The 26,238-nt window shown below is 33.0% G+C and overlaps 4 protein-coding genes across 5 annotated transcripts in view; 1 reads left to right on the top strand and 3 right to left on the bottom strand.

Moving 5' to 3' along the window:
• Positions 1-675: 675 nt before the first annotated feature.
• Positions 676-26,238, bottom strand: part of LOC105347132 (ubiquitin-like FUBI-ribosomal protein eS30 fusion protein) — a 169,605-nt gene continuing 144,042 nt past the window's right edge. The window contains exons 1-5 of one of the 2 annotated variants that reach the window (XM_011456037.4): positions 3,888-4,003; positions 3,608-3,688; positions 2,517-2,655; positions 2,039-2,094; positions 676-846 (exon numbers count right to left, since the gene is read on the bottom strand). In XM_011456037.4, the coding sequence (XP_011454339.2) occupies positions 721-846; positions 2,039-2,094; positions 2,517-2,655; positions 3,608-3,682 (396 nt within the window). In that variant the 5' untranslated portion in view covers positions 3,683-3,688; positions 3,888-4,003 and the 3' untranslated portion in view covers positions 676-720. Of the gene's footprint in view, positions 847-2,038; positions 2,095-2,516; positions 2,656-3,607; positions 3,689-3,887; positions 4,004-26,238 lie in introns of those variants that run through there. The other variant, XM_066087466.1, reaches the window with a different exon arrangement.
• LOC105345721 (ubiquitin carboxyl-terminal hydrolase 3) lies at positions 8,187-15,607 on the bottom strand. Its single transcript, XM_034459605.2, has 16 exons — positions 15,512-15,607; positions 15,144-15,302; positions 13,747-13,807; positions 13,243-13,329; positions 12,844-12,927; positions 12,619-12,706; positions 11,957-12,042; positions 11,731-11,841; positions 11,181-11,294; positions 10,277-10,497; positions 9,928-10,011; positions 9,389-9,507; positions 8,992-9,111; positions 8,775-8,848; positions 8,550-8,590; positions 8,187-8,455 (listed from the first exon to the last, which is right to left on the bottom strand). Exons 2-16 carry the CDS (start codon positions 15,229-15,231, stop codon positions 8,316-8,318), a joined length of 1,518 nt encoding a protein of 505 aa, XP_034315496.1. The 5' UTR covers positions 15,232-15,302; positions 15,512-15,607; the 3' UTR covers positions 8,187-8,315.
• Positions 18,531-24,175, bottom strand: LOC105335822 (peptidyl-prolyl cis-trans isomerase FKBP8). Its single transcript, XM_034467908.2, has 11 exons — positions 24,159-24,175; positions 23,247-23,773; positions 22,890-23,037; positions 22,483-22,570; positions 22,205-22,315; positions 21,602-21,676; positions 21,227-21,338; positions 20,805-20,894; positions 20,435-20,512; positions 19,292-19,429; positions 18,531-19,039 (listed from the first exon to the last, which is right to left on the bottom strand). Coding segments are annotated over exons 1-11 (1,452 nt in total). The 5' UTR covers positions 24,160-24,175; the 3' UTR covers positions 18,531-18,955.
• Positions 24,360-25,730, top strand: LOC105335821 (U11/U12 small nuclear ribonucleoprotein 35 kDa protein). The gene is made up of 2 exons (XM_011439927.4): positions 24,360-24,441; positions 24,657-25,730. Exons 1-2 carry the CDS (start codon positions 24,425-24,427, stop codon positions 25,384-25,386), a joined length of 747 nt encoding a protein of 248 aa, XP_011438229.3. The 5' UTR covers positions 24,360-24,424; the 3' UTR covers positions 25,387-25,730.

The raw sequence follows: 26,238 nt of genomic DNA, 5'->3' as shown, positions 1-26,238 counted from the left end.
TGATCCAGATTGGGCCAAAGGGACACTCTGAGATGATATGCTCCGGACAAGAGATCTCGGACAGACAGATGGGTGGAAGGACAGACAGACAAACTGATCACTATAATGCACCTGCAGAGTAGGACCCTAGTCGATGTAAAATTGCATCTATACTATATAAATAGTGCCTGTTTGGGAGGGTAACAGTTGAAATTGACACCCCGAGAAAACCATTGTCAACCGACGCGAAGCGGAGGTTGACAATGGTTTTCTCGGGGTGTCAATTTCTACCGTTATCCTCCCAAACAGGCACTATTTATTTTGTTATACTGAATGTCTTAATTTTTAAGAAAATTTTACTGCTTTTATATAGGAATAACGTGAATTCTACAGCGAACCGTACGCGCATGTAACAATTTTTAATGTTTCCCGTTGCTAAGTGCGTTGCTAACGCTGAGGGTAATAGAAAGGATTATGAACTGCGTCTTAACCAATCTGATTTCAGTATTTAACATGAAAGTATAACAATATAGTATAGAGTGTGGTTGACCCTTAATTAATAGTAATTTTTTTTCCTAAGAAACATTTTTTGATCAGAGAAGTTAAAATTTAAATGAGGTTTATTGTTTAAAAGGTTTTTAAATATTTTGATAAAAAAAATTTAAGAAGTAATCTTTGCACAAAAAAGATAAAAGCACAGCTACAACATGATTTTAATCCAGTTTTTGAAATAAACACATTTTAGGAGTTAGCATTGGGTCCCTTTCTGCGACCGAATGTAGACACGACAACTCCAAATCTTCTGTTGTACTGCATGCGTCTCTTGGCCCTTCCTGTCTTCTGTTTCTTCTTCTCTTGTTTCTCAACCTGTTAAAGAAAAACCTGTCAATTCTCAATCATGTAAATATATAAAATCAATAAATAAAAACAGAAATCCTCACTCTTGGATGATTTTAGATTAGAATACACATGGATATGAAAGAAGTAAGATATTGAAAGTGTTGAAAGGGAAAATATCGAAGATATCTTCATAGACATTATTTTCATATCAGAAAAATTCGGAAATCCTAACACAATTTTTTAACACATTAAAATCATCTGGGTACCATCAATGTCTATTGCAATACAAAATTCCCTTAGACACCATATTTTTAAGCCATGTATTGAAACCTGATTAATAAGACAGAGGGGGTGTTTCCAGGGTTTGACACTAACTTTTTTACTTTGGTGGACTGCAGGTCCACTGGTCAAGAAATTTTGGTCGACCTTCACATATTCTGGTGGACCTTCATTAATGTTGGAATTTTTGTTGATTTAATTACTCCATGCTATTCACACTTATTAAATGCAACATAATGCTATATCAGTTTTAAGATAAGCGCTTAGAAGAAAGTTGAATTAAACGCTTCCTAAAAGCGTTTTAGAGATTATGACTAAAAGCCAAAAACAGTGCAGAGAAACAGAAAAAATCTGGGTTGTGAAAGTGGAACTTACTGGTCGCACGGACCAGTAATAAACCAAATGTTATCGGACATTTCTATTGGTTTTGCCGGTAGGACAGATAGTTTTCAGAAACTCTGCCCGATTTATCAACAAACAAGTCATATGAAACAAAACGTCATGCTTCGGCCAATTAGTTCCTCCAGTAAATATTCCATGCAGTATCTTAATCCAAACTGATGCTTTTTTAAAATAATGATAATAACTTTACTTCTACCATAGTAGACAATAGGTAACAACTTGTTGTTAACCCCCCCCCCCCCCCCTTCCACCTATTAGGCAAGGCTATCTATTTTTAAATCAAAATTACACACGCACCTGGTGAACCTCTTTTAAACATGCATCGTGTCTTTTTTTTTATAAAAAATCTTGATATTGCTAGCTTCCATTTGCCTATACTGTTTTGAAGAATGCAACTTTCAAACCTTAGATATGCCTGATATTATGACGTCAGGCAATGTTGCTGCATGTATTGACAAAATTTGACATCCAAGTGTCATTTCATTATTGAATGTTGGTAGGAATAAGTAAAAGATTGATAATAGTATCTATTGATTACCTTTGGGGTCTGTCCCTTGACTTTTCCGGCACGAGCAAGAGAGCCGTGGACTTTACCTGATAAACAAAATTGTATAGAGTCTAGTGATCATCTGTTTTCATTTCAAACATTCATATGCACATACGAAATGTACCCTTGTATAGGGGTACTTGTTAATTGAGCTTTGAATTATCCATCCTCATTAGAGTGATACATAACTCAGTGAGATATGGATAGAACAATCCAATGATATCATGTAAGGTAATGTGAATATCTATTATGATGATCAGCTTACTCTCTGATTTCCCCTTTCTACTTCAAACTGAATCTATTGTACCATTTAGGTTACATAGAATATTTTTATTCATTTTGTTCTAATATTCATGGACAACAAACAACAATTATGATTCAACCTACAAATATTTTGTTGCCTGTTTTGCCTGAGATCTCAAAAATAGCAATCAAATACAATGCAGACTTTAAAAGAAAAACAACTTACCTCCCAGCATTCTGACTTCAATGTCCAGGGTGGACAAGTCATTAAGTTTAGTCAGTTCGTACTCATCCTGAAGTGGTTTGCCAGCATACAGAATAATCTGTTCCTCAACTGGAAACCCCTCTCGCTCGCTAATCAAGTTCTAAAAAGTTAATTTAAAAAATTATACTGTACACATTCACCAATTAAAAAACACCACAAAATCAATTTAATCAAGATTCTACACATATCTAAATAGGTTCATTCGCAAATTAGATCTTCTATTTCACTGTCCTATGATATCTACACTAAGGATCTAACAACAGATCTTAATGAAAGTTCTGAAAGTACTGATGAGAGTTGATATTTATTCGTGGGCGAATAACTTCTGGTTCAAACAATGGGTATTTACCTACTATACAGATGTGACTCATGGCTTAAGATTAAACACATCCAAAGTAATATGGAACAATTTCTGATAAAGATTTTGGTTTACAATAAAAACTATATAAATTTTGTAATTTTTAATAACAGGAATTTTATGTTTCGATGAATCTTAAAAATTACTACAAAGATCAAGATGTAAAAAAAGCATCTTTTTCTGTTAATAATTTGTACTGCTTTCAACAAATGCAACATGAAACATAATAATATGAAAATGTCAATTACAATTACAAAAACAAAATTCCTTTTAAAATCAACCAAAACATAATTATGTGTTTTAGAGGATAAACAATGTGATACACAAAATTTAAACTCGGGATGTAGAAGTTGAGAAAATGATTTGACAGTGGGTTAGTGTTTATTTTTTTGTGATATACATGTATGCATGCATTAATGTTTAAAATGTAAAAATATTAGCTAGGTCTGCTACAAAAATTCAGGGAAAATCATTTAAATGGAGTCAAAAAATGTTTCGAAGCATAAACCGTGTTCGGTTCCAACATTTATTTTCCAGAATCAAAATATAAGGGCTTGGCAAGAGAAGTGGATGTAGGCTATGCCTGTCCACTTCATGTCCACTTCTCAAAAGAGAATAATTGAGCGACTGATTGATAAAAATTCAGGTGCATGTGATACAACCTAGTTCATTTTTCTCTGGATTGTAAATTTACCTTGATGTCGGACACAGTTTCGTTTCCTGCCAACTGCAAGGCATGAGTCTCGCTACCTCGTACAAACAACTGCATTGTTTCCTGAATATATAAGTGAAACTTGGTCAATCTGCAGCAACACTCAGGAAAAAAGTTTTGAAGCTCCAAATATAAACAAACTGTCAATGTTTTATTGGCAAAATATTACTAATAACTACAATCTGTTTATCAGAAATAGTTCTATGGTGTTAAAGGTATTACATAAAGTGTTGAAATATATCATTTATCTCCGTACACTTACACGTGTTTTGTGCAATCACAAATGGCAGCTACAAAAAGGAAGTGGGATTGCGCTTGCGCGCTGAATAGACAATGACGCGTCGAATTACCCAAACAAACCCCAAAAGCCATATTTGAGTTAGATATTGTTGCGTTAGATTAGATTTAAAATAGACGTTCTGAAGCGGTAGCGGATTCAGAACGTCTAATTTTAATTAGATTGAATAGAAAGAAACCGAGAACATAAAATTTCGGACTAAGGGCTTTAGTTTAAAAAAAAAAAGCCTTTGACTCTGTTGATAGGTCTAACTTTGGATAAAATTGTCTAAAATTTGTATTCAAGGTATACTTAACATACGTGATAAATGGGTTGTTGACTTGTTTGAAAAAATAATAATGATGGGTTAATCCCCCCCATAAATTTCTACTATATGGCACAATTAATTAAAGGTCTGAACTCCTGTCCCGGGAATCATACATTTCATAAGATATAGGGCATCATGGACATCATAGCCATGCATTTATAGTTAACCCCCCCCCCCCCTCGCTATTTATGACACACAAAATTCCCAAAAATGAGCTAAACTTGGATTATAGACTATATATACATGTAGTTAACGATCCGTTAACCAAAGTTTTCATCTGTAATACCATTTGCTTATCTAATAAACGTTAAATTTGTTGATGGATCAAGTTCACATCAGTCTGTTAACAATACATTTTATAGTTTACATTCGTTAACTATACTTTTGGGTTGTTAATCATAGATTTGCAACTCGTGAACCTGTAATTATTACTCAGATAAACTATCGATGATTGATTTTCAATTATAGTTTCCATTTCTGAAACATATATATTATCGCGTTTATAGATTAACGTCGCTATAAAGTTAACTCTCCGAAAACTACAGTTTAGAAGCGATAAACCTAGTTTATCGACTGTAAACCTAGCTTTAGCTTTGCTAACGACGTAAAACTATATTTTTGTGAATTTGGCGTGTCATAGCTGTGATAACAGAAGATTTTCAAAACGCTTATCTTGATGATTTATGTGGGTTATGAAGGAAGTGACATTGCAGAAAAATATGAGGCGCCGTTTTAATATTTTTGAGGTATTTTCTGATATCAAAAAATAAATATTTGATATCAATAATTCGAATTTTTGATATCAAAAAATAATTCTTGATATCAAAAATTAATTCTTGATATCAAAAAATCTATTTTGTGATATCAGAAAATCATTTTTTGATATCAGAAATTCGAATTCTTGATATCAAAAAATGATTTTCTGATATCACAAAATAGATTTTTTGATATCAAGAATTAAAGTTGATTTTTTGATATCAAAAAATTGAATTCTTGATATCAGAAAATCATTTTTTGATATAAAAAAATCGAATTCTTGATATCACAAAATCATTTTTTGATATCAAAAAATCATTTACATTTTCTGATATCAGAAAATCTATTTTTTGATATCAGAAAATAAGACTTGCATAAAATTACTATCAACTTAATGAATGCTCCCTGTAATGCAACTTTTGAAATTTGTAAGAAAAGGTGTTTCAAGCTTAAGAATAATAATGAATGCCTTATTTTAAACCTGGTTTCATTCTGGCAAGTTTTGCCACATATACAATGATCAACACTGCTTTTTTTGCGATTTGCTGTGAATATTGAAAAATGATGGCCTCGCATAATATAAAGAGCTATACAGGCGTACAGTTAGCGCTTTCAATACATAAGACCAGAATTATCAAGAACACTTATTAAATTTTACATTAAAATAAATAAAAGACAAAAAATATTTAAATGCAAATCTGGCTCTGTAGTTCGGAAATTTAATTTTGGATCAAGGGAGTATTCATTAAATAGGTGAAATTTATTCGCCATTTTCTTTGAATTTCTGATATCAGAAAATATAATTCTTGATATCAAAAAATCAGTTTCAATTTCTGATATCAAAAAATCATTTTCTGATATCAAAAAATCGAATTTCTGATATCAGAAAATGATTTTTTGATATCAGAAAATCGTTTTTTGATATCAGAAAATGGATTGTATTTTCTGATATCAAGAATTCGAATTTCTGATATCAAAAAATCATTTCCTGATATCAGAAATTAATTCTTGATATCAAAAAATCATTTTCTGATATCAGAAAATACCTCAAAAATATTAAAACGGCGCCCCATAGAAAAATACATATTCACTATAGGCCTATGTCCATATTGGCCCCAACCTAGGGCCTGAACCCCTGACTAAGGGGGCATAAATTTAATTCACAATATTGGTAGAGGGCTTCAAGGACACCAAAATCATGTCTTCAGGGGATTTTTTCATTAGTGTTGAAGTAGAAAAGAAGATTTTTGAAACGTTTGCCGCCTTTTTTGGAAGTTTGGGGGGACTCGTCAAGGAGGCCCCGAGGTGGTAAGCTAATCAATTTTTTTTATTCCCCTTATTCTAGAAATGATTCAGACCAAAACTGGTAACAATTGGTTGTAGTTTTCAAAAAGAAGACGACGGCTGACAAACGAGACGAACGAAGACCATGCAATTGCAATAGGTCACCCGAGTCTCTCAAATGACTTATTGCAATTGGTATCCGTCCGTCATTGTGCGTTAACAATTGAACATTTTTAACTTCTCGAAAACTGCATGACGAATTGTTTTCAAGTGTTGCATCTTTAAGGCAAGAGGAACATAAATGGTAAATTTTATTACTCTTGCTCCACAGTGGCCCTAGGGACAGGGCCTTACAAAAATTGATCATTTTTCAAAAATCGTCGTTTATAAGAGAAAAACTGAATTTAAAGTTATATATTTACATTTTCCGAGTATGACTCCCTTTAATATATCTTACAGAAAATTTAGTTCATTCATAGCTCTAAAGAAACAGCCAGACTGAAATCGACACGTCCTGTTTATCGATTGGTACAATACTACAGCGACCTATGAAAAATCACGTTAAAAAATAACGATTATCTCCTTCTATTCCAGTAAGATTATTGGGCATGCATACAAATGACTCTGGAGAGGACAATTTTTAATTCACAACAATTAAATACTTCAACCATTATCCTTTTAAAAGATATGGTACAGTATACTCCTTCTAAAGAAAGAGCTTGCAAGTATGCATTGCAAAAAAAAGACGATCACCTTTTTTAAAGATTTAAAAGACAGGACTCGTCCCCCCCTTTCCAAAACAAATAAAACCAACTTGGCAATATTCATCTTTTATTGACAAATGTCATTTGATCGCAAGTAAACAAGCACACTTTTTTGATCCAGTGCTCAGCACATGAACAAACACCAGATGAAAACTGAATGACAAAAATAACCTCAGAACCTGCGAGGGTTTCTGTAGCAATTACACAGTAGCTGCTTCAGACATCCAACCGTTCAATCATACATAGGCAGACTAACAAGCATATAGCAGTCACTGTCACAAAACATTCAATTTCAAGGTAAAGCAACCTGTCTCAATCTCATGGAATATTTTTGAACAAAAGGTAATAAGTTGTCTGTGTATTTAACTGAACACACCACATATGGTGCACAAGACAATGCTGTATAGAAGAAATATTAGACAGTTTGTTGAAATCATGTTAAAAACAGCTACATGTATATTCATGAAAAAAAAAAATACAACCTGATATTAAGGTGGTGAGCCACCTAAATGTATATGTGAGGACAAGCACCCTTTAACCTGCTTTAAACTGACGATAAGAAAAAAATTCCACCTATTATAAATGGAAAAAATCTGTAGACATTTTTAATAACACTCTAAACAAGAGGAAGTAAAGATGTAAAACAAAAATTGACACAGGAATTAACCCATGCTGAAATATGTAAAATAACATAGAAACAAAAAAATATCACATATTTAGATTTAGTTGTGACCTTTTTTATCTTGGTTCAAATGTACAGATCAGGGAATATTAACTTGATCAAATACATGTGCAATACATTATACAAACACATCAAAACAAAATTGTTTGTTCTAAAACAGATACACAACAAGACAATCAGGTGGGTAGTGTTAGAAAGAAAAATCCTCGATCATATTCTCAAGTCACCAAATGCTTTTAAAACCTTGTACACAAGGTGAAGAAGACAGACATCCATAGACATGTACTATACCTGTTTTCAAAACATCATGCTTCATCATTTATACACTTGTCCAATGAAACTGCATACCAAACACTCTTTAAACAAAACTAAAAACTGATCAACAACTACACAAATGGAAACGACAAGAAAATGAGTTTCTGTTGGCCTCATTCACTCTGTAAATGAAATGGTCCAATAGCAGTCATCTCAATGCAATGAATTGTACTTTCAAACTACGCCAATGAAGACAGAAAATGTGATCTTCTTTTTTTTTTTTAGCCTCAATCGCACTGTCAATGATATGGTCCACTGTAGCAGTTTCCCTGATGCTGTGAAGTTTACTTTCCATTCCTGATGCTTAAATAATCAGGGACCTTGAATTGCCGGCGTATATAGAACAAGATGTAGGCCTTACATTTGGCCACTGTTTCTGGCTCACATGGAGTCACTGTACTGTCATTGAAGTGGAACCATTGACCTAAAAATCAAGTCGGAGAGCATAGAATTAAACATATATAGGCCACTTTCATTGATATGTATGGTTTATGTGAGACAACTTTGTGGATCCCTACCTTCATGTCTAGCGTATGATGTGTAGTGACCAGATCCCGCCCTAAAAAAAATAAAAAAGTAAAAAAAATAGAAAAAATTTTTAAAAACTTTTTCACAATAAAAAAATGTTTATTAAATGGGAAAGTTAATTACAAATACCAAAATCATTGTGAACAGATAACTTATTACAGAATCTGTAAAAATAGTTCTATAAAACATTCATTAATATATTCAAAAAAACATACCCAGAGCCATGGTGAACAACCACCGCTGCCAGGTCATACTCATTGCTCCCACTCCCACTGCCTCGCGTCTCATGCTGAAAGCAAAAAAATACGGTACTCGTTATATCAACAACAATCAACCTGTATTTCAAAATCTGAATTACATGTAGTATTTTTTCTCTTGAATATTTCTAGTCTTTGAGATTGTATACTGCCTACAGAAGACAATTGTTCTTACCAAATTGTCAAGAATATACTTGTGCATGTTTAGTCCTTCCAAGGGGAATTCTACAAATGTCTCTAGTTTCACTCTAAAGAAAGACTGCCATCGAAAGCGTTTTATATGCAAACAAAGAACCTGCAAAAGATATTTATTGAAAAAATGTCACACATATTTTTTTTCAATAAAAACATGTTTCTGTTTTTTATATATTATTTTCATGGATGCAATGGACAATTTTTTCATTTGTTTGGTATCCATTCCACAGCTTAATACAGTAGATGTGGAAATTTTATTAAGTGTATGTAAAAAAAAAATCCTCACACCAAAAGATAAATAAACAATTAAGAAAAAAAAATCCTAACAATATTAGGATAATGAAATAAAGATTGAGAGGTTTTATAAAGGTGATTACATTTGGCAGCCTTCTTATCCAGAACTTTTTGGTGGACCGCTGTTTCTTCTTACAAGTGCTACACATGTAGAGCTCAGATTCCTCCAGTTCCTCCAATTCTGTAAAACTCTGTAAGCAGTCTGTAAACATAAAACATCATTAATCAATCATATAAATTTTCTTCCATTTTACAGTGACAATACAGAAAAACACCAGGCTTTACAAGTACAATGTATTACCCTAGATAATTTTCACAACATTTGCCATCAAATGATGTTACCCTATTCAAATGGGGCGAGATGATTCTTTAAGCACATTTTTGTTCTTTTACGACTAACTTTCATGATGCAGAATTAACTTTGTACATATAATAACTTTTAGCACAAGCATCAACCATCTCTAGGCAAGCAAACTCCCCTATTTTCATCAATAAAGCAAGGTATGACTAACATTGAAAGACATACTTTTCAACTTGCACAGATTTACTGACAACAATAGAGGCGTGATCACAGGGTGTATAATTAGATGCATATATTGCTCTTTTTTTTTTTTTTTTTTACCTGAGAGTGTACATCTTAACTGTTCCCCGTCTTTGGCTTTCACTCCTCTCGTACAGAATTGTTGGGGAATATCAAGAGATAGATCTGTAATAAGAATATTTTAATCGTTCAATATGTTACAATCATTCCAATCAAACACAAATGGCATACACATGTTTTTAATTGAAATTTAAAATATTTTTGATCTGTCAAGGTAATCCAATCATTTGAAGATTCCAAATTATAATTAAAAAGAATAGTGTTTTTTGTAACAGAGAATGTTATTTTATTGTTAAAACACTATTTCAATGGTACATGTATTTATTTGAAACAGGAAAAAAATCTCCATCATCCATTATCGTATTTGTACCTAGGAATGGATCATGCTTTTTGGACTCCACCCCACACACTAGACATGTGACCTCATTTTGGAGGAGGCCTCCAAAAATTGCGGTTACAATTGTGCTCTTGCCCTTTGGTCCGATGAAGGGACTGTCACTGTTTGGGTAGGGCAGCAGTGTCAGAAGTTCTGTGTGAAGTCTGTCCAAGAGGTACCGCATAAACTCGTGGGCATCTTGTTGCTGGTATCCCCTGAAATTCAGACATTTTTAAAAATAGTCATGAAGGTGTTCAAAAATTAGGATTTTTAGCTTTTGCTAAATTTGAACTAGTTTCATAAATTTTGATCCATTTAAATTTTAAGACAACAAATAAACCTTCAAAAAAGATTGCACAAAATTGCGAGACACTTACTAGAGATAAAATGCACAAACTAGACACCATCTCAAAAGACCCCACTTAATTAATGGAAAACAAGATAAAAGCATTTCAGAAGATTATGCTTTGACATTGACCTACAACTTAGAAATTTTCAGGTTGGCATAGAACTTTAAGTCAAGCTCAATACCCCTTACCAACAGGCGTGTTTGGGTTTAACATAAGCAAGAGGTCTAAAACTGGAATTTCCCCATCATAATTCCATAATTTTATTTCATAGGATACTGCTTGATTTGATATTATAGTTTCAATGAAAAAATACATTCTATTACTTTATTTATAAGCAGTCAATTGCATTTTGCATGTTTTGATTAAGAAAATTCAAAATATTCCTACTCTAAAAATAGCATGCTAATGTACCACAAGTTTTTGGCAAAAACTCGGTTATAGATGCAAATACATGTTCATTTATATACTTATAAAAGGAATAGATTTTCATGGAAATTTATCTTAAATAAAGAAATGTCTCATGTGCATTTAAACACTTCGATTTGTACCTAAATCTGGGGACAACTTTCCAAATGACAGCAAACAGGGACTCTGGAGAGATGGCACCTTTGGAGCCCTGCCATAGTGCACATAAAGTCTTCCGCAATTCTTCTACCAGCAATCTGCAAGAAATATCACTAAAAATATTTATGTCTGTCTAGAACAGTCTTCTATACCAAAACAAAATAAAATTGATTATTATGTGACTTTTTACATTCATATATATATCGTAGTTTGGATACCAACAGTCAGTCATATTTCTCTTCCTGAAGATTTCTTATGATTAAAACATTAAAAAGTTCAAAACAATAAAAAAAAACTCATTTGATGGTGTTTATATAATTAGTGTACTGTAAAGATTATTCTTTAAACAACTTGTTCCAAAGAAAAGAATTTTGTCAGATTGACAGATGTGAGTCATAAAAGCAAAGTTTTAAAATAGTGCCTGTTTGGAAGGTTTCAGGGGTGTCAATTTTAAACTGCTACCCTCCAAAACAGACACGATCTATCGCAATGATGTTGGTATAATTATCATGATAGGTTGTGAAAAGTTCTTACACATCCTCTTCAGGTGTTTTTGATTTCCGTGTCTGTATTTTCTTGACTTTTGTTACTTTTTCTTCTAAAGATGGAAGTTGCTTTATATAACCACAAAACTGTTGAATGTTGCTGAAAATAGAATTAAAAATTTGGAAAATTCATACTGTTTCCATATTTGAATATATAACTTAATATGTCAATAATAATAAATCAAACATAACAAAGTTTATTTAAATTGAAGTACCTCAGAGACTGTAATACTGCATTCATAAAACATGTATTCCCAAGGTTCCGTAATCCAGAAGATCGGGGTTTACTTAAACGGTCATCCTGAAAGATATATTCAGTCATGATGCTAGCTTTACTTGAGGAATAAGGAACCATTTTTTGAGCATTATGAAGTGATCAAATATAATGGTCAGTGTGATTATATCCTATAAAGCCCTTCGGGCTTTCTGATAGATTTGATCACGCCTGACCATATTTGATCACCTCATAATATTCAAAGAATGATTCCTTATTATGTGTACTTTTTTTTAAATATAATTTTCAGCAATTGTATGATTAAATATCAAAATAGCCACATTAATGAAATGTATTGGACTATACATTACAAAATCAATTTGTAGTGTTATCACAGACATAGGTACTGGAAAATGTAAATATATATCTAGTGGCAAATTTGAAGATTTAATTCTGATATTTTATCCTGTCACTTTAACTTGATGAACTATAATGACTTTATTTGAAAATACTGTGAAAATCAATAAGAATCTAACTTTTTGTATAGTTGTATACTAACACATTTCTAGAGAAAACCTACGTTAAATATACCGTAAATCAATCTCTTTGAGCATTACTGCTTTCATTTCAAAAAGCTAGAGGCACACCCAGCAAGTTTTTTACCTTCTTGATTTTTTTGGTTGCCTTTTCATTCTCCTGTGAATCAGTGGAACACCTCCTCCTTGACTTCTGTCTCATTCGAGCTTGAGCACTAGAATTATCATGTATTACACATACAACAACAACTCAGGTTAATGTTACAAGAAATCATTGAGCTTAAGACTACTTTTGAAATACTGATCAATAGAGAAATATAGATAAATTTCAGCTCCTGATTAGTGTACACACCTGGAGATGGATTTCAGTTGTTGGCGAAGTTTTTCCAGATGACCAGGTGCTGTGTCATTGATAACAAACTCGTCACATTTGTAACTGTAAAAAAAAAGATTTGTATCACGTTTAAAACATGACTTGTAACCGTACAGGTAAAAAATCAATATGATAACACAATGAATAAACAACACATAATGCTTAAAAATCTCCTTTAATTTAAAATTTCTTCTAAAAACACTTCTAAATTGCTATCTAGATATGAATTTTGGAATTGGGGAGGCGAGGCGAGGGGGGGGGGGGGGTAAAGTAATTCATGGTACAAAGTTTTCTTTTGCATTAACATAAAGCTAAAATAAGATTAGAGTAACTGTTGATACACCAGAAACTGGCACTAGTAATGTGGACCTGACTTACCAGAAGACAGCCAAGTTGTCACAGTCCATGCACACTGCGTGGTTTGTGGCCTCCTCATGGTGGAGCTTGGCATGTCCATTTACATATCTGTGGTTATAGAAGTAATGAGACTGAATAATCAATATCAAATAAAACAATTAATGTCAAATAGAGCAGTGGAATTTAAAGCGGGCATTTTCATGTAGAAATCCCCATTGATTAAGATTCATTATATCTATTAATGTTTCCTCTTCAAATTTCAAAAATGATTTCCTACCTTGCTTTTTTCACTAAACATATGATTATTCAATACATGTATTCTTTTTTTTTTTAACAGTTTTTGTGACATATTAAGCTATATCTATGAAGAATGAAGTAAAGGTTTAAGAAACTTGAGTCTAATATTTTTTTTTGGCTTCCATCATGCACACTAAACAACTAAATGTGTTCAAACCAGCATGCCCCAAAATCTATTGATAAAACCCCTCCAAAATTATCAAAGAATTGAATTTTGATTTCTCTTACCTTCCACAGTGAATGCGTCCACACTTCACACAAATCCATGGACTCTGCTCTGTTTTACAAACTACAATCATCAAACCAAAGTAAGGATTAAACAGCACTCTAATGCTAACACATGTAAACTTAAGACAGCTGAATAGGCTGAGACAAGCATTGTTATTTCTGCCATTCAATTTTCTACAACAAAGGCCGGCCTACTGCAGTGGCACAGCGTATGTGTTCTCAGTCAAAATAACCAGAATAATGCCAAGGAAAAAGCCAGCAGTCAACTTTTTAACAACTTTCTTCCACATCATTATCTTCTACCTCAAAACTCATGATCATCAAAGGTTTAGTAAAACATTGACCATCACGTAAAAAAATATTTTTTTTTCCATTAATTATAAATTTTAGAAGACATTTGTACAATGTACACGCATATCTGTGTGACCTTCTTTACACTGTTGATGAATGATGTATATCCACTGGTCTTACTATTTCTGTTAAATCTGACTGCAGCGCATGCTTTTAAAATATCATTTCAGACTTTACAATATTGCTTTTAATATAGTGTTCAGTGTTTATAAAGGCAAACTCATCAAACACAGACTGAGAGATGTAGATTTGACTGATTTGTTAATAGTTCTACCCATGCAGCATTTAATAGTAAGCTGTTTTAAGGGTAGTCACCAAAGTTCAACTTTATGCTCAAATTTTATATAAAAGCAAGAAAATATATTCTTTGGTAGATAGGCTTTTATTTTAGAAAAAATAAACTGCCTTTAGGATTAAATTAAAAACGCATGATGGAAAAAAGATGCAAGAGGTTCTGACGACCCGCAGAATTGCCAGAGTTTTTTCTTATTCCTAAATCATGCTACCAATCTCCTTTTATGATTAACAAATCTCACTACTATTGCATTAACAGTGAAATGAAATGTAACTGTTTATCCTGTGCTTATTGATAAATGTTTATTATAGATGCATAATGTTTTCATGACATGATCTTATTCAGGTCCTGGGTCATTCTGAAACTATACTAACAATAAAAACAATCCCATTTATTCATAGAACTTACAGTTTGGTGTTATTGAAGCCCAAAATATTTAATTTGTATTCATGATCAGAAAAGAAAATAACGTTGGATTTAATTTTTAAGCAATGTCTTAAAAATAACATGTAGCTGTGCGTCCAAAAGACAACAGCACTGCTTTTAATATCATTCATCGCAAAATTCAGGCATTAAGCTTGCATCATGCATTTTCAATTTATTCGTTCATTGTCATAGGTCGTAGTGTCGAAATTTGCATTGACGAGTTATCGGCCTTTGATCTTGATTCGCCCATTTACTTTGGTTACTCAGTAATATTTTGTGGCACATACATCAAGACATTCGTCAACCTGATATGAGCTATACTCACCACCACAAACAAAGCGGGAAGGCAGGTTCTCACTCTTTATATTTGGTGTCGTTATGCAGGCATTGTCTTCCAGATGAGGGCACTCCATGAAATTAAACTCGATTATTTAAAATCAAACTTGTCCACAGAATTCACCAGGCTTTCTTTATAATCTGTAGTCTAGGTAGGAAGAATTAACAATTATTTTCAAAAAAATGCACTATTTATAACTGTCGGAGAACGTAATGGACACTTGAACAGCGTGAACATAATGCCCATTCATGATCATGAAAATTTTGAAACAAACTATTTAAATACGATTGACAAGTAATGCACGCAAAACAATGTTACACAAAATGAGATTTGTAAGACTTTTCATTTTAACTTACGATTTAATTTGAAGTACACTAAGACCAAAAATAGAAATTATCAAGCGACCTAAATTGTCATGGCGGAGTAAAAAAGTGTAATACGTCTTACTTCCGGTTTAACAACGTCAAAAAGGTCGGGGGTGGATCCTACACAACGGTCAAACGCGGGTTTTTTTATTCACTTATAAAGCTGATACACTCACTCATTAAATATTTTTTCAATATAGTTAGCGTATGTATATTAAATTTTAGAATTTCGAAAAAAAGTTTACCGCATCATAGAAATAAATAAAAACAACAACACATAAGCCGCGTTTTTATATATAGACTTTAGTTTAGTTTTTTTTTTGACAGTGAACGCTTAAATTACTTCATTATCCTATCAAGCACGATATAAAGATGGCTATTAATGTTGGTTATTTTTAATTTACATATCCCTTTTTATGAGCCCATTTATGAATAAAACAAGAAGAACTCATCTTTCTAACGGCTTTATACAGTTTCGCCGTAGTTTAGCAGTCAAGATTATGAATTTCTTTGATCTCTTTGGAAAGTTTTAGTCCATCAATTTATTCATTTTTTTGCCTTTTTGTTTGTTTGTTTTGTTTTTTTTTGCTGGTGGGTTTGCATTTAGAACATTACTCTATTTATTACCTCGATCTATAATATCTATAGACACCTAAAAACATATCGATATTGCTTTGGCTGCCAGTATAAGTTAGAAGCTTTACCCTTAAAATTGTCGATAACGAGTATGGGTGAATAAATGTTCAAATAAATTAACCGGCAATTCTTCATAATATTTCCAAAGTTGTTAGGCTAATGTCAAGAACTGTGTTTGTAAAAGTCAATAGATGCAGGGCAGAGACTCTCTAACGATACTTGTTGAATTTGAACGTAGATTAGAAGTACTTTTCAAGCAGAATATATCAAGTAAATGTATTTATTCCATGAAAACTGTAATCCTTATTCTTTAATTCAGTTTACCTTTTTGTATTTTCAAAGAGAGAATTTTTATGTGAAAGTCGCTACCTTCATGCATATCTATAATCTCAACCGATACTCTGCTGCATTTTAAATTAAATGATACTCTATAATTGTATAAATGTTTGTAAATATCATTTATTCCACTTTTTTAAATATATTGAATGAACGTGCAAATAAATAATAGTAGCACTTTGTTAATACACCAACAAAAAATACAATACAAACAAGCACTGACACGTTTGATCCATTAAATAAATGAATATGGTATCCACTAAGTCACAATTTTTCAGCTGCTCCATCGGAGATCCGCATCTTCCTCGAATAGATCCGCCACCCAGCAACACTCAGTCCTCCGTCGTTTTGGCGAATCTTCGTAAACCGTGGAGTGTCGCCGTTTTCTGGTTTTCATTCCAATGACACACAAGTCAACGTCACAGATTGTTGAGAAGTCATCCAATAGATAGGCGGGATCATGTGGGTTGGAGAAACTGGGAAATAACTGGTCATCAAGAAGAGCACTGAGGTGGGAGTCCGATGAAGATGACGAGTCAAAGTCAAAGAGAACATCAAGGGTGTTGAGAGGAGAATCCAGACTCTGATAATCTCGGTCTTTTGGGAAATCGCAGCATAAATCTTCTTGGCGACTCAGTGATAAAGGAGAGACGGGCGATAATCCAAAGCAGCACGTGTTCGGTTCGTTTTCTGGTTGGATCTGTTCTGTGGCTGTGACTACATCTGCTAGAGTGTCGATCATGGTGAATAGTTCGTGATCAGCAGCTGGGGCGATGATGTTTGTGTGAGTCTGGGTGCATAGACAGTTGGTAGAGGAATGAACCAACAACATAGGCTCGCCGTTGTCGATGCCTGGGAATCGGCTTCGGTCAATCTTATACTCTAAAGTTGTATCAATGAAGAGAGGTTCGGTGTACTTAGTACATGTATTCTGCTTCATGTTGATTCTTTTGGGCATGCCAGATAATGGTTGATTTTACGACGACTGCTTTATTTATACCTTGCTTCTTCTGGAACCAACGCTATGCTAGCCAATGAAATTAAAGAGATAAAATTAACCCCTAGTGTAATTAAAAAAATCAACTTTAATTGTTTTGTGTAAGCATTTGAGTAATTAACCAATGAGGGACAAGCACCTGCTTGTGCTCACTCAACAATTTCTTTGAACCGGGATGCCTAGCCGAAATTAATTGACCCCAAGCTGGGTATTTTACAACTAAATTGTCTGCTCTATAAGCACACCTTTATGTAACACACATATTGTTTTAACATCCCATAGTTATATCCAGGTAATTAAATAAAAGTAATGGTAAAACTAAAAATGTCAACATTATTTCTTAATAAAAGTGTTTAATAAAACATAAATCGGGCCTTTCTTTTTTATATCAAATGAAGTATCTAAATAGTGTGTGTCCGAAATTTATTAGTAAATGTCCATTCATTTATGTTTGCTTGCTCAAGGCTGTGTGTTGTTGCAATTGATTTGTCTAATTTACGTTTGTGGTAAAACGTCTCTTTGTTCAGGTGGTCTGAATACAGGTTTATGCTTTTAGATGATTATGAAGAACTTTGACGACCCGTCATGAATGGTCGTAAAAAATATGAAAACTGCTTAAATTCAAACGTCTATGGAAAATTATTAAATCAATTTTGAATATCAAGGTTAACATGGCCGGAGGAAAATAAACAATTAGATTAAACATAAAAAAAAACCCCAAAACCCCCTAAATTTTGTCGCATCACCGAGATTATAATATTACTACACCGTAGTATCAAGTAATAATTTTGAACTATACGTATACTCATAGACTCTTAAAATGTATTTACCATATTTAATGTATATATGTAGCATATATTTTCTGAAGATATGGACCAAAAATCCAGTGTCTATATCCAGATATCATTTCAAGGGTTTTTGGTCAATACTAGTAATTGTCTTTAGATTGTTCGACACAAAAGAAAGAGAAATCACTTTTTTTTCAACTACATGTAATATGTAAATCAGTTTCTGCAACATGTGAATAAAAGTTCAACACAATTTTCTTAAAATAATCACTTTAATTAACATGCTTGAAACAAATATTTATAGTCTACATTATAAAATAAAATATTTATACAAAAAGAAAAAGATTATGTCTAAACAAATTTAAACACGAAATAATTATTGGAACGTCTTTTTACAATACTTGAAGATAAATTCTTTCCATCGTGTTGAAAGTTTTATAACAATACTCCAATATACAACAACAAAAAACATTTTTACCAATTGAAAACAAAATTTACACTCTAAAAAAATGTCAAAATCAACCAAAAAACATCTTTAGTCAAGAAGACATGTTCACGTTTAGATTAGTTTGAAAACTGGCACCCCCCTAAAATAAATGCTACAGGTCCAAGCCCTTTATTATGGCAAACAAGTTATCTTTGATAGTAAGTTACTCTGCTTTTAAATTCAAAAGGTATTCAGTGTTGCAAGTGTCTGTATGCTGTAATCCCCATGGCAACAATCGCTATGGTGACCCCGCCGATGACTGATGTCCACTTCCACTGTAAGTAAATTAAAATATATATGACCAAGTAAATGTATGAATAAAAGGTTAAATTATTTTGCTCGTAGGAGTACAAAAAAAAAATTGTTACATTCACTTAGAAACCTTGTATTAAAGATACTATCCTATACCAATATGATTTTTAATGAATAACACACAACTAAAGAGGATATGTTCCCAAAACCCTAGTACTGATTTTAATTCATGCAAACAAACTAAACTGTCTGCTTACAAATACAAATTGTCTTACCACTGAACTGGAGTTCTCCGATTGTTTGTTAGTTTTAGCAGGAGGTTTTTGTCCCAACATTTTCTGGTACATATCTTTTTCTGATTGGCTCTCAGCTTGCAGTTTTTTACTGAGTTTCATAATTTCTTGATTGATGACCTACAATTAAAATACAATACAGTAATTAAACAATTGTACATTCATGAATCGTGCATGACTACACTGGTTTCTGTGTCGAAGGTAAAATTTCAAGTCAACAAGCGGCACATAAGGATATAAGCTTGATGCTGTATCAGAAACAGTTTCCATGGGGATGATTGTTTACATCTCTATTATGTACTTTGTACTTCACCCTTCTTGTATCCTTCAAGACTTGCCTAAGGTCATGTTTCATCAAATTTGAATCTACCTTTGATATGAAAGTTTAACATTGCTTTTTGAATAATACTACTGGTAACAAAATGGTTTGAAAGGATTAAAAAAAATTTTCCCCAGTTTTAACTACTGTGGAATCATTAGATTTCGTGGTGGCTCAATTTTCGTGGAATTCGTGGGTACCTCTCATCCACGAAATAACATCCTCCACGAATTGATAAATTAGGATAATAAAGTCATATTCCCTTTTGTAGATATATAAGAATACACGAAATTACGTCCCCACGAACCTGTAAAATTTAAGTCATCCACGAAAATTGGCCCCCACGAAATTTAATGATTCCACAGTATTTACCCATTTTCTTCCATTGGAAAAGTATGCATGCAATCCAATATTTGAATAAAAGATAAACTTTATCCAAAGGATACTTTGTGCCAAGTATGTTTGAAATCACCCATACAAATATAATCCCATTGAAAAGTTAAAAACAAATACAACAACAAGAGCCATACATATTTTAATAAACCTCCTTCAGTTATGATATGCTGGAAAGGGCATAACTGAGTTAAATAATCATGAAACTCACTATATCGTAATTGTTTAGCCATCAAATTATTCAAGAAAATAATTCAGTTCAAAAGAAATAACACATCACTAATACTTCATATATCTTTGCTAGCCAAGGGTTTACAATTCACTGTGCTCCTCTTCACCTCGCTCCTCTTCAAAAGGAGTGGAGTGAGTCATAAACCCTTGGCTAGTGAAGATGTTATTCCTCAAACTCCTACCTTTGTGTCAGGGTCCAACTTTTGAGCTCTCCTCATGTACATCAGTCCTTCCTTTGTTTCTCCCTTGGCAGCCAGGCCCTACAATTAGCAAGGAACACAGTTATCTGACATCACAGCAAATATGTTATTAAACACATAGTAAATGTTAAACAGTTGAACTTTGATATCTCGAACACTTATATCTCAAATACAATGGATATGTCGAGGTGTTTTTTAAAGTCCAAACTACCTATTTTTAAGGATTTTACCCTCGATATCTCAAATCCTCAAATGTCTCGAAGTTTTTAAACAGTCCCATCTAGTTCGAGATAACCAAGTTTGACTGTAAATCCAGGAGTGGATTCTAAAGAAAGTGCATATGGTACCATACCTTTCCTGTTCTGAATAAAGCTTTCACATTATCTGGCTGTACATCAAGCACCATTCTGCAGGACTTAATGGCAGCATCATAAGCATCTGTCTAAATAAAATAAATCAAATAATCAAACCATATGCATGAGTTTTTAAAACAAAGTCATAAATATGTTTTACAGTGTTACTGATTGGAGTTCATTTGGTATTGATGTAATTTCTTATCAAGCTATTCTCACATATACATGTTATCTATTGGAAGACCTTTGCTTCATCCTCTATGACAAAAAATGGTGCACTAAAAATAACAGTGCCTGTATATATAGATTACCACTGATTATGTATCAATATATGTCAACAATTATAGAGAGAGAGTATTTGTTTATGGAATATTTTTCCTTGTAAGTGTGAAGAATGCTAATACAACTTTGAGCCACCTACTTTCAGTTGACATGCTGCCATGTTGTTGTAACATTTGAGTCGGCTCTCCAGTAATTTTTGTAGACTCTCAGCCGTATCTGAACAAGTGGCAGGATCCAAGATCCGGACAGCCCTGTAACCAATGGAAATATTTACTGTTAGTTATCTCAATGTACTTAATTAAATAGTTTTGCCATTCCGTCATAAGTACCAGTACTGCATGCATAGTGAAATATCTATAAACTTCCAATTGCTACATTGTACAAAATTTTGAGACTTAATATTAACATTTTTTTTTTTTTAAATTCTGATACATGTAATATCAGTGGGGTTTTCTAAAAATTAAGATATCCCATTTGATGATTTCCTAATTTTGAAGTTGTTGGTGCTACTCACTTGTTGTAGGAGTTGATTGCAGAAACAAACTCTTCCCTCACAAACAGAAAGTTTCCTCTCTCTCTTTTATTTTCTCTGTAAATACATAACACAGTTAACTTTAAACTTATGGTACCGTATATATTACATGATAATCCAGAAATAAGACTGAATGTTGACAGGGAATAACACATTACTCCATCAATAGCTATAGACCTGATTAAACCTACTCTACAACTTGCTAAAATTAAATGTACCAGTTGTACTGAGAGTAAAAAAAAATAATAACAAAAACATATATTTGATTAAACAAAATATTTATCTTAAAAATGTACTTCTTTTTCATAACCATGTTTCATTACCATTTCATAACCATTGAGAATACATCAATTAATGAATTAAAAAGATTTCTAACATTGAACTCTTTATATATTCCACCAGTTAATAATTTTACATGTTTTGTACTATCCATAGGTTATACTCCTATAGGTTTGTGCTTTTTTATGCTCAAAAGACATATTACTAGTGATTTTAGATACAAACTTTTAGGGAGGAATGTGGAGCTATGATTTAAATGAAAAATGAAAATACACTGGCAGTCATTCATTCGCTGCCATCCCTTACCCATATTTTAGTTTTTCAGCTGCTGACATGCTTTCATAATCCATGGGGTAATCCTTTTTTACCAGCTCTATGATGTATGCAATTGATGAGTTTGGTGGAATGTCCGGTTTTCTAAGCGACAATATTGAAACAACATAATCAGCATCTAGTATATTGTTAATCAAAAAAGTTTTGCCTTATCATTTTAATAATAAATTCCCCAAATTCAGGTTTAACATATTAAAAAAGAACTGATTCTAGTTAAGTAATAATTCAGTGGAAATTTTGTTTATAACTACCTTCCTTTTTCACCATAAGCGAATCTAGCATCAGTCTGCAGTTCTATAACTTGTCCTTCCTCCATTAAAGCTACAGCCAAATCCCAGGCTAAAAACATGCATCACAATTTGAATTTTTCAGTTATGTTTTTTTTTAACATGAAAATATAACTAATATTACCATAGGCAGCAATAATGTATTAAACAGGTATACTAATAACTTGCACAATCTGATTAACATCAGATCTTTGATCCACTCCAACTAATTCTATGTCGCTACACATGTCTGTTTGTACAGCGACTATCAGAAAGTTTGGTGCATAACAAAGATCTGATTCTGATCACATTGTAGTCTACAGATCAAAAGACAGTTGTACATAGAAATTCATACATCTACTAATATCATTTAAAAATCCAGAAGTTCCCACCTTGGATGACATCACCATCCCCCAACACAAATGAAAGGGAATCATATACATCCACTTTGGTCCCATCTTCCAGCTTTCCTTCTACTTTGATTGTAACCAAATCACTGCTAATTGGTCTTTTGGCATTCTTAGCTGCAGCTCTTAAAATCTGAGAGAAAGCAAAATCTTTATTTATCTAAGTCTTTACTGTACCACTGCATTCAATGCCATTCATCATATATCTTAATTGTAAAACAATCATATACTAGCATCAGTATATATCATGTATATACACACTGTTGTTAGAAAAGCTTTGAGAGAAAAAATTAAAATCACAATGCAGTTCAATCATACAGCTATTTTAATCCTTTGGAGTACCTTTCTTTTAAGAGATCCATTTCCAAGAATATCCAAATATTCCTCTTCCTCCTTTTCGGCATCTTCACCTGTGCATGTCTTTTCCTGATTAATTTCACGTAAACACTCATCCTTCACACCATTTTCCTTGACATTGTCTGGATTCATACTAACACTGATTGGTTCTGGATTACTCTTGTTTTCACTTTCATCCATTGCACTTTTCTTTTCTTGATCCATCAGACTTTGATTTGTGACATTTTCATTGTCAATGAGTGGGGGCATTTCATCCTCATTTTGATCACTTGACTCAGAGTTTTGATCTGATGCATTTTTTCCACTCTCAGAGAATGAAATCTCTTCTGACAGTGATGTAGTGTTCAAGTGAACGGAATTGTTCATATTCATGTTATCCTCCGATGTAACACTTGACTCTGCTGGGTACGAGTTACTGTCTTTATTAAAACCATTTTGAATATATTCACTCTTCTCAGAAAAAGATCCATCGGTTTCCAATTTCTCAGACTCCTGACTAGGTATAGAATCCACTGAAAACAACGAACCATTCTTTAGCTTTGGATTTACACATGATGTAAATATATCAAAGGTCATTTGAAAAATAACCTTTCATTTTCATGCAACGTAAATGTATATCTTCAAAGTTTGTGCATGATAATCATTATCTATTTTAAAGACCAAAAACATTTTTAAAGACGAGAAGATAAATCAACCAAATAGTATAAATGCGAAGATGATTCAAACCGGTGGATGAACATGCAGCGTTAAATTACATCATGTTAAGCATGTAAAACAACTTCTATATAGAGTCTAATAAGCAACAGTTTTAAAACATAACTTAAACATAAATGTTGTTAATATAACGACGAATTAACAAAACCCAGAAAATTAAAAATCTTACACGAAGTGATATACTTAATTTGATCAAAAAAGAGAATGTGTCCTACTTTCTATTTTCTGTTTCCCGTATGTTACCACAAACTAAGCTACATAGATTTTACGACATGAAAAGATCCGTTCTTCACAAATGAGAATACAAAATAATGGATTGTTTTTTCTTTATAATTGATAAAACTACAGCTCTAGCATTCATTTAGCCTTAGAGTTGCAAGTGTTTTTTTTATATTTAGGTTTAATAAATAATACGGATACTTTGTTTAAATTACGACAACCACAAATTGATGTCAACAGAAGACAGGTGTGTACAGCATGTATATATTGTAAATTATTAGCGATTATCACTTGAAATAATTCTTGAAGAATCGATATGAATAATTATGTTGCTTCAGATACATATGTTTTTTTTCCATATAAACGACCGGTGACTTAATCCTTGGTGAACATGAATGCTGAATTTGAATTGAATTAATTTGTGATCAAAACTTACATTTACAATATATTTTTAATTTCAAGAATGTCTGAAGATAGCTGGACACCTTTAGCTAAAACCTACTGCCCATTAATGGCAGGTAGTATTGACAGAACTGACACAGAACCACATGATCACGGAATCATTAGGGCCCTGTCTTCTTCATACAAACCAAACAAAGATGTGGCTGGTGATCCAAACCAGACTGTGTTTGTGTCTCGTTTGAACCCCAAAACTGATGAGGATACACTAGAATCCCAATTTTCCTACTTTGGAGAGATACATAAAATCAGATTGGTGCGAGACATTATAACTGGGCATTCCAGAGGTTATGCTTTTGTGGAATTCAAGGAGGGGCGGTCAGCTGTTCGAGCTGAGCGAGATGGACATGGTATGGAGATAGACGGCCATGAAGTTCTTGTCGACTTTGAACTGGAGCGCACCTTGCCAGGATGGGTTCCTAGACGACTCGGGGGAGGTCTTGGTGGCAAAAAGGAATCTGGTCAATTGAGATTTGGATGTAAAGATCGACCCTGGCGTAAACCAATTTCAATGCAATCACTGCATGCAAGAGAGAGTTTCGATGATGAAAGAAGTAATGATGGACAGAGGTCAATGGACAGAAGAAGAGACAGGCAAAGAAGACATTCCAGGGATAGAAGTCTATCTCGGGAACAGTCCAGGAATAGGGCACAAGATAGATCCCATGACAGGTACAGGAAAAGGAGCCGATCTTCAGACAGAAGGAGAAAAAGAAGTAGATCCAAACACTAAAGACACTAAGGAAACACTAAAGAAAACGTGTCATCATGTCCGTTCATCTGTAGATTTCATTTATTGGTACTTACCTTATAACATTTCAGAAAGCAAAATTAAATGAAATTTTTTCTCAGTGCAAAGATTCTTTTAAAAAAATAACCTATATCCTTTCCATTCAGTAGATGAGAGCCCGGTAAAGGGACAGTCACTTATTGATTATAACGTATGATTGTGCACAATACACATCAATAGCATTTTTGATGTGGGAGATATTGTCCAGTCTAGGACTCAGCTTATTAAAAGAATTGTCAAATATACTTAATCTGGAACCAAATTTGAATAAAGTTGTATATATTAAACTGTTCTCTGTTTCCTTTCATTAAATGAAATGGGTCTAGGATAAATTAGTGTCCTTATGGCAGTTATACTGCATGTATCTGTTGATGTTTTGCATTGACCATGATGCGCTACTGATTGTCAATTATTGTTTGAAAATCCACAGCACAAACAAAAATATTTTTCTAATGATGTATGTACTGGTAAATCTGAAGAAAAAAATTTTGGTTATATAATGTATTTTAGATGTATTCTAGATATCACTTAATTAACTTTGAAAACACCTGACATAGCTGCAGGTCTGTAGCTCTCGTTCTGAAAAAAATGTGGATGGATGACCTAGGTTTTTTAAGACCAGGAGCTACAGACCTGTAGCTACAGCTGACTCTGAAGCAGCATTGGTCAGATATCACCATTGATGCAAACCTTGGTCATGCAAATCAGTATTTTTTTCTGTCAACAATAGCGTCTTTTTTCTGGTTAGATGAAGATTTGCACATACTTTATTTTTTTGATTATGTAAAATGTGCC

Source organism: Magallana gigas, chromosome 6 (assembly GCF_963853765.1).
Source record: "Magallana gigas chromosome 6, xbMagGiga1.1, whole genome shotgun sequence".
Taxonomy (NCBI): Eukaryota; Metazoa; Mollusca; class Bivalvia; order Ostreida; family Ostreidae; genus Magallana; species Magallana gigas.
The sequence above is the reverse complement of the archived record's forward strand: the minus strand, read 5'-3'. Positions and strand labels throughout refer to the sequence as shown.

Excerpts from the sequence above, each read along its gene's own strand:
- LOC105345721 (XM_034459605.2), bottom strand. The coding sequence starts at position 15,231 with ATGGAGTGCCCTCATCTGGAAGACAATGCCTGCATAACGACACCAAAT. Across the intron at positions 10,498-11,180 it reads AAAGTTGTCCCCAGATTTAG|GGGATACCAGCAACAAGATG; the intron begins GTACAAATCGAA and ends TCTGAATTTCAG. Across the intron at positions 8,591-8,774 it reads GTTGTTCACCATGGCTCTGG|GGCGGGATCTGGTCACTACA; the intron begins GTATGTTTTTTT and ends TATTTTTTTTAG.
- LOC105335822 (XM_034467908.2), bottom strand. Across the intron at positions 21,677-22,204 it reads GCTGAAAAACTAAAATATGG|AGAAAATAAAAGAGAGAGAG; the intron begins GTAAGGGATGGC and ends ATGTATTTACAG. Across the intron at positions 20,513-20,804 it reads CTTTATTCAGAACAGGAAAG|GGCCTGGCTGCCAAGGGAGA; the intron begins GTATGGTACCAT and ends TGCTAATTGTAG.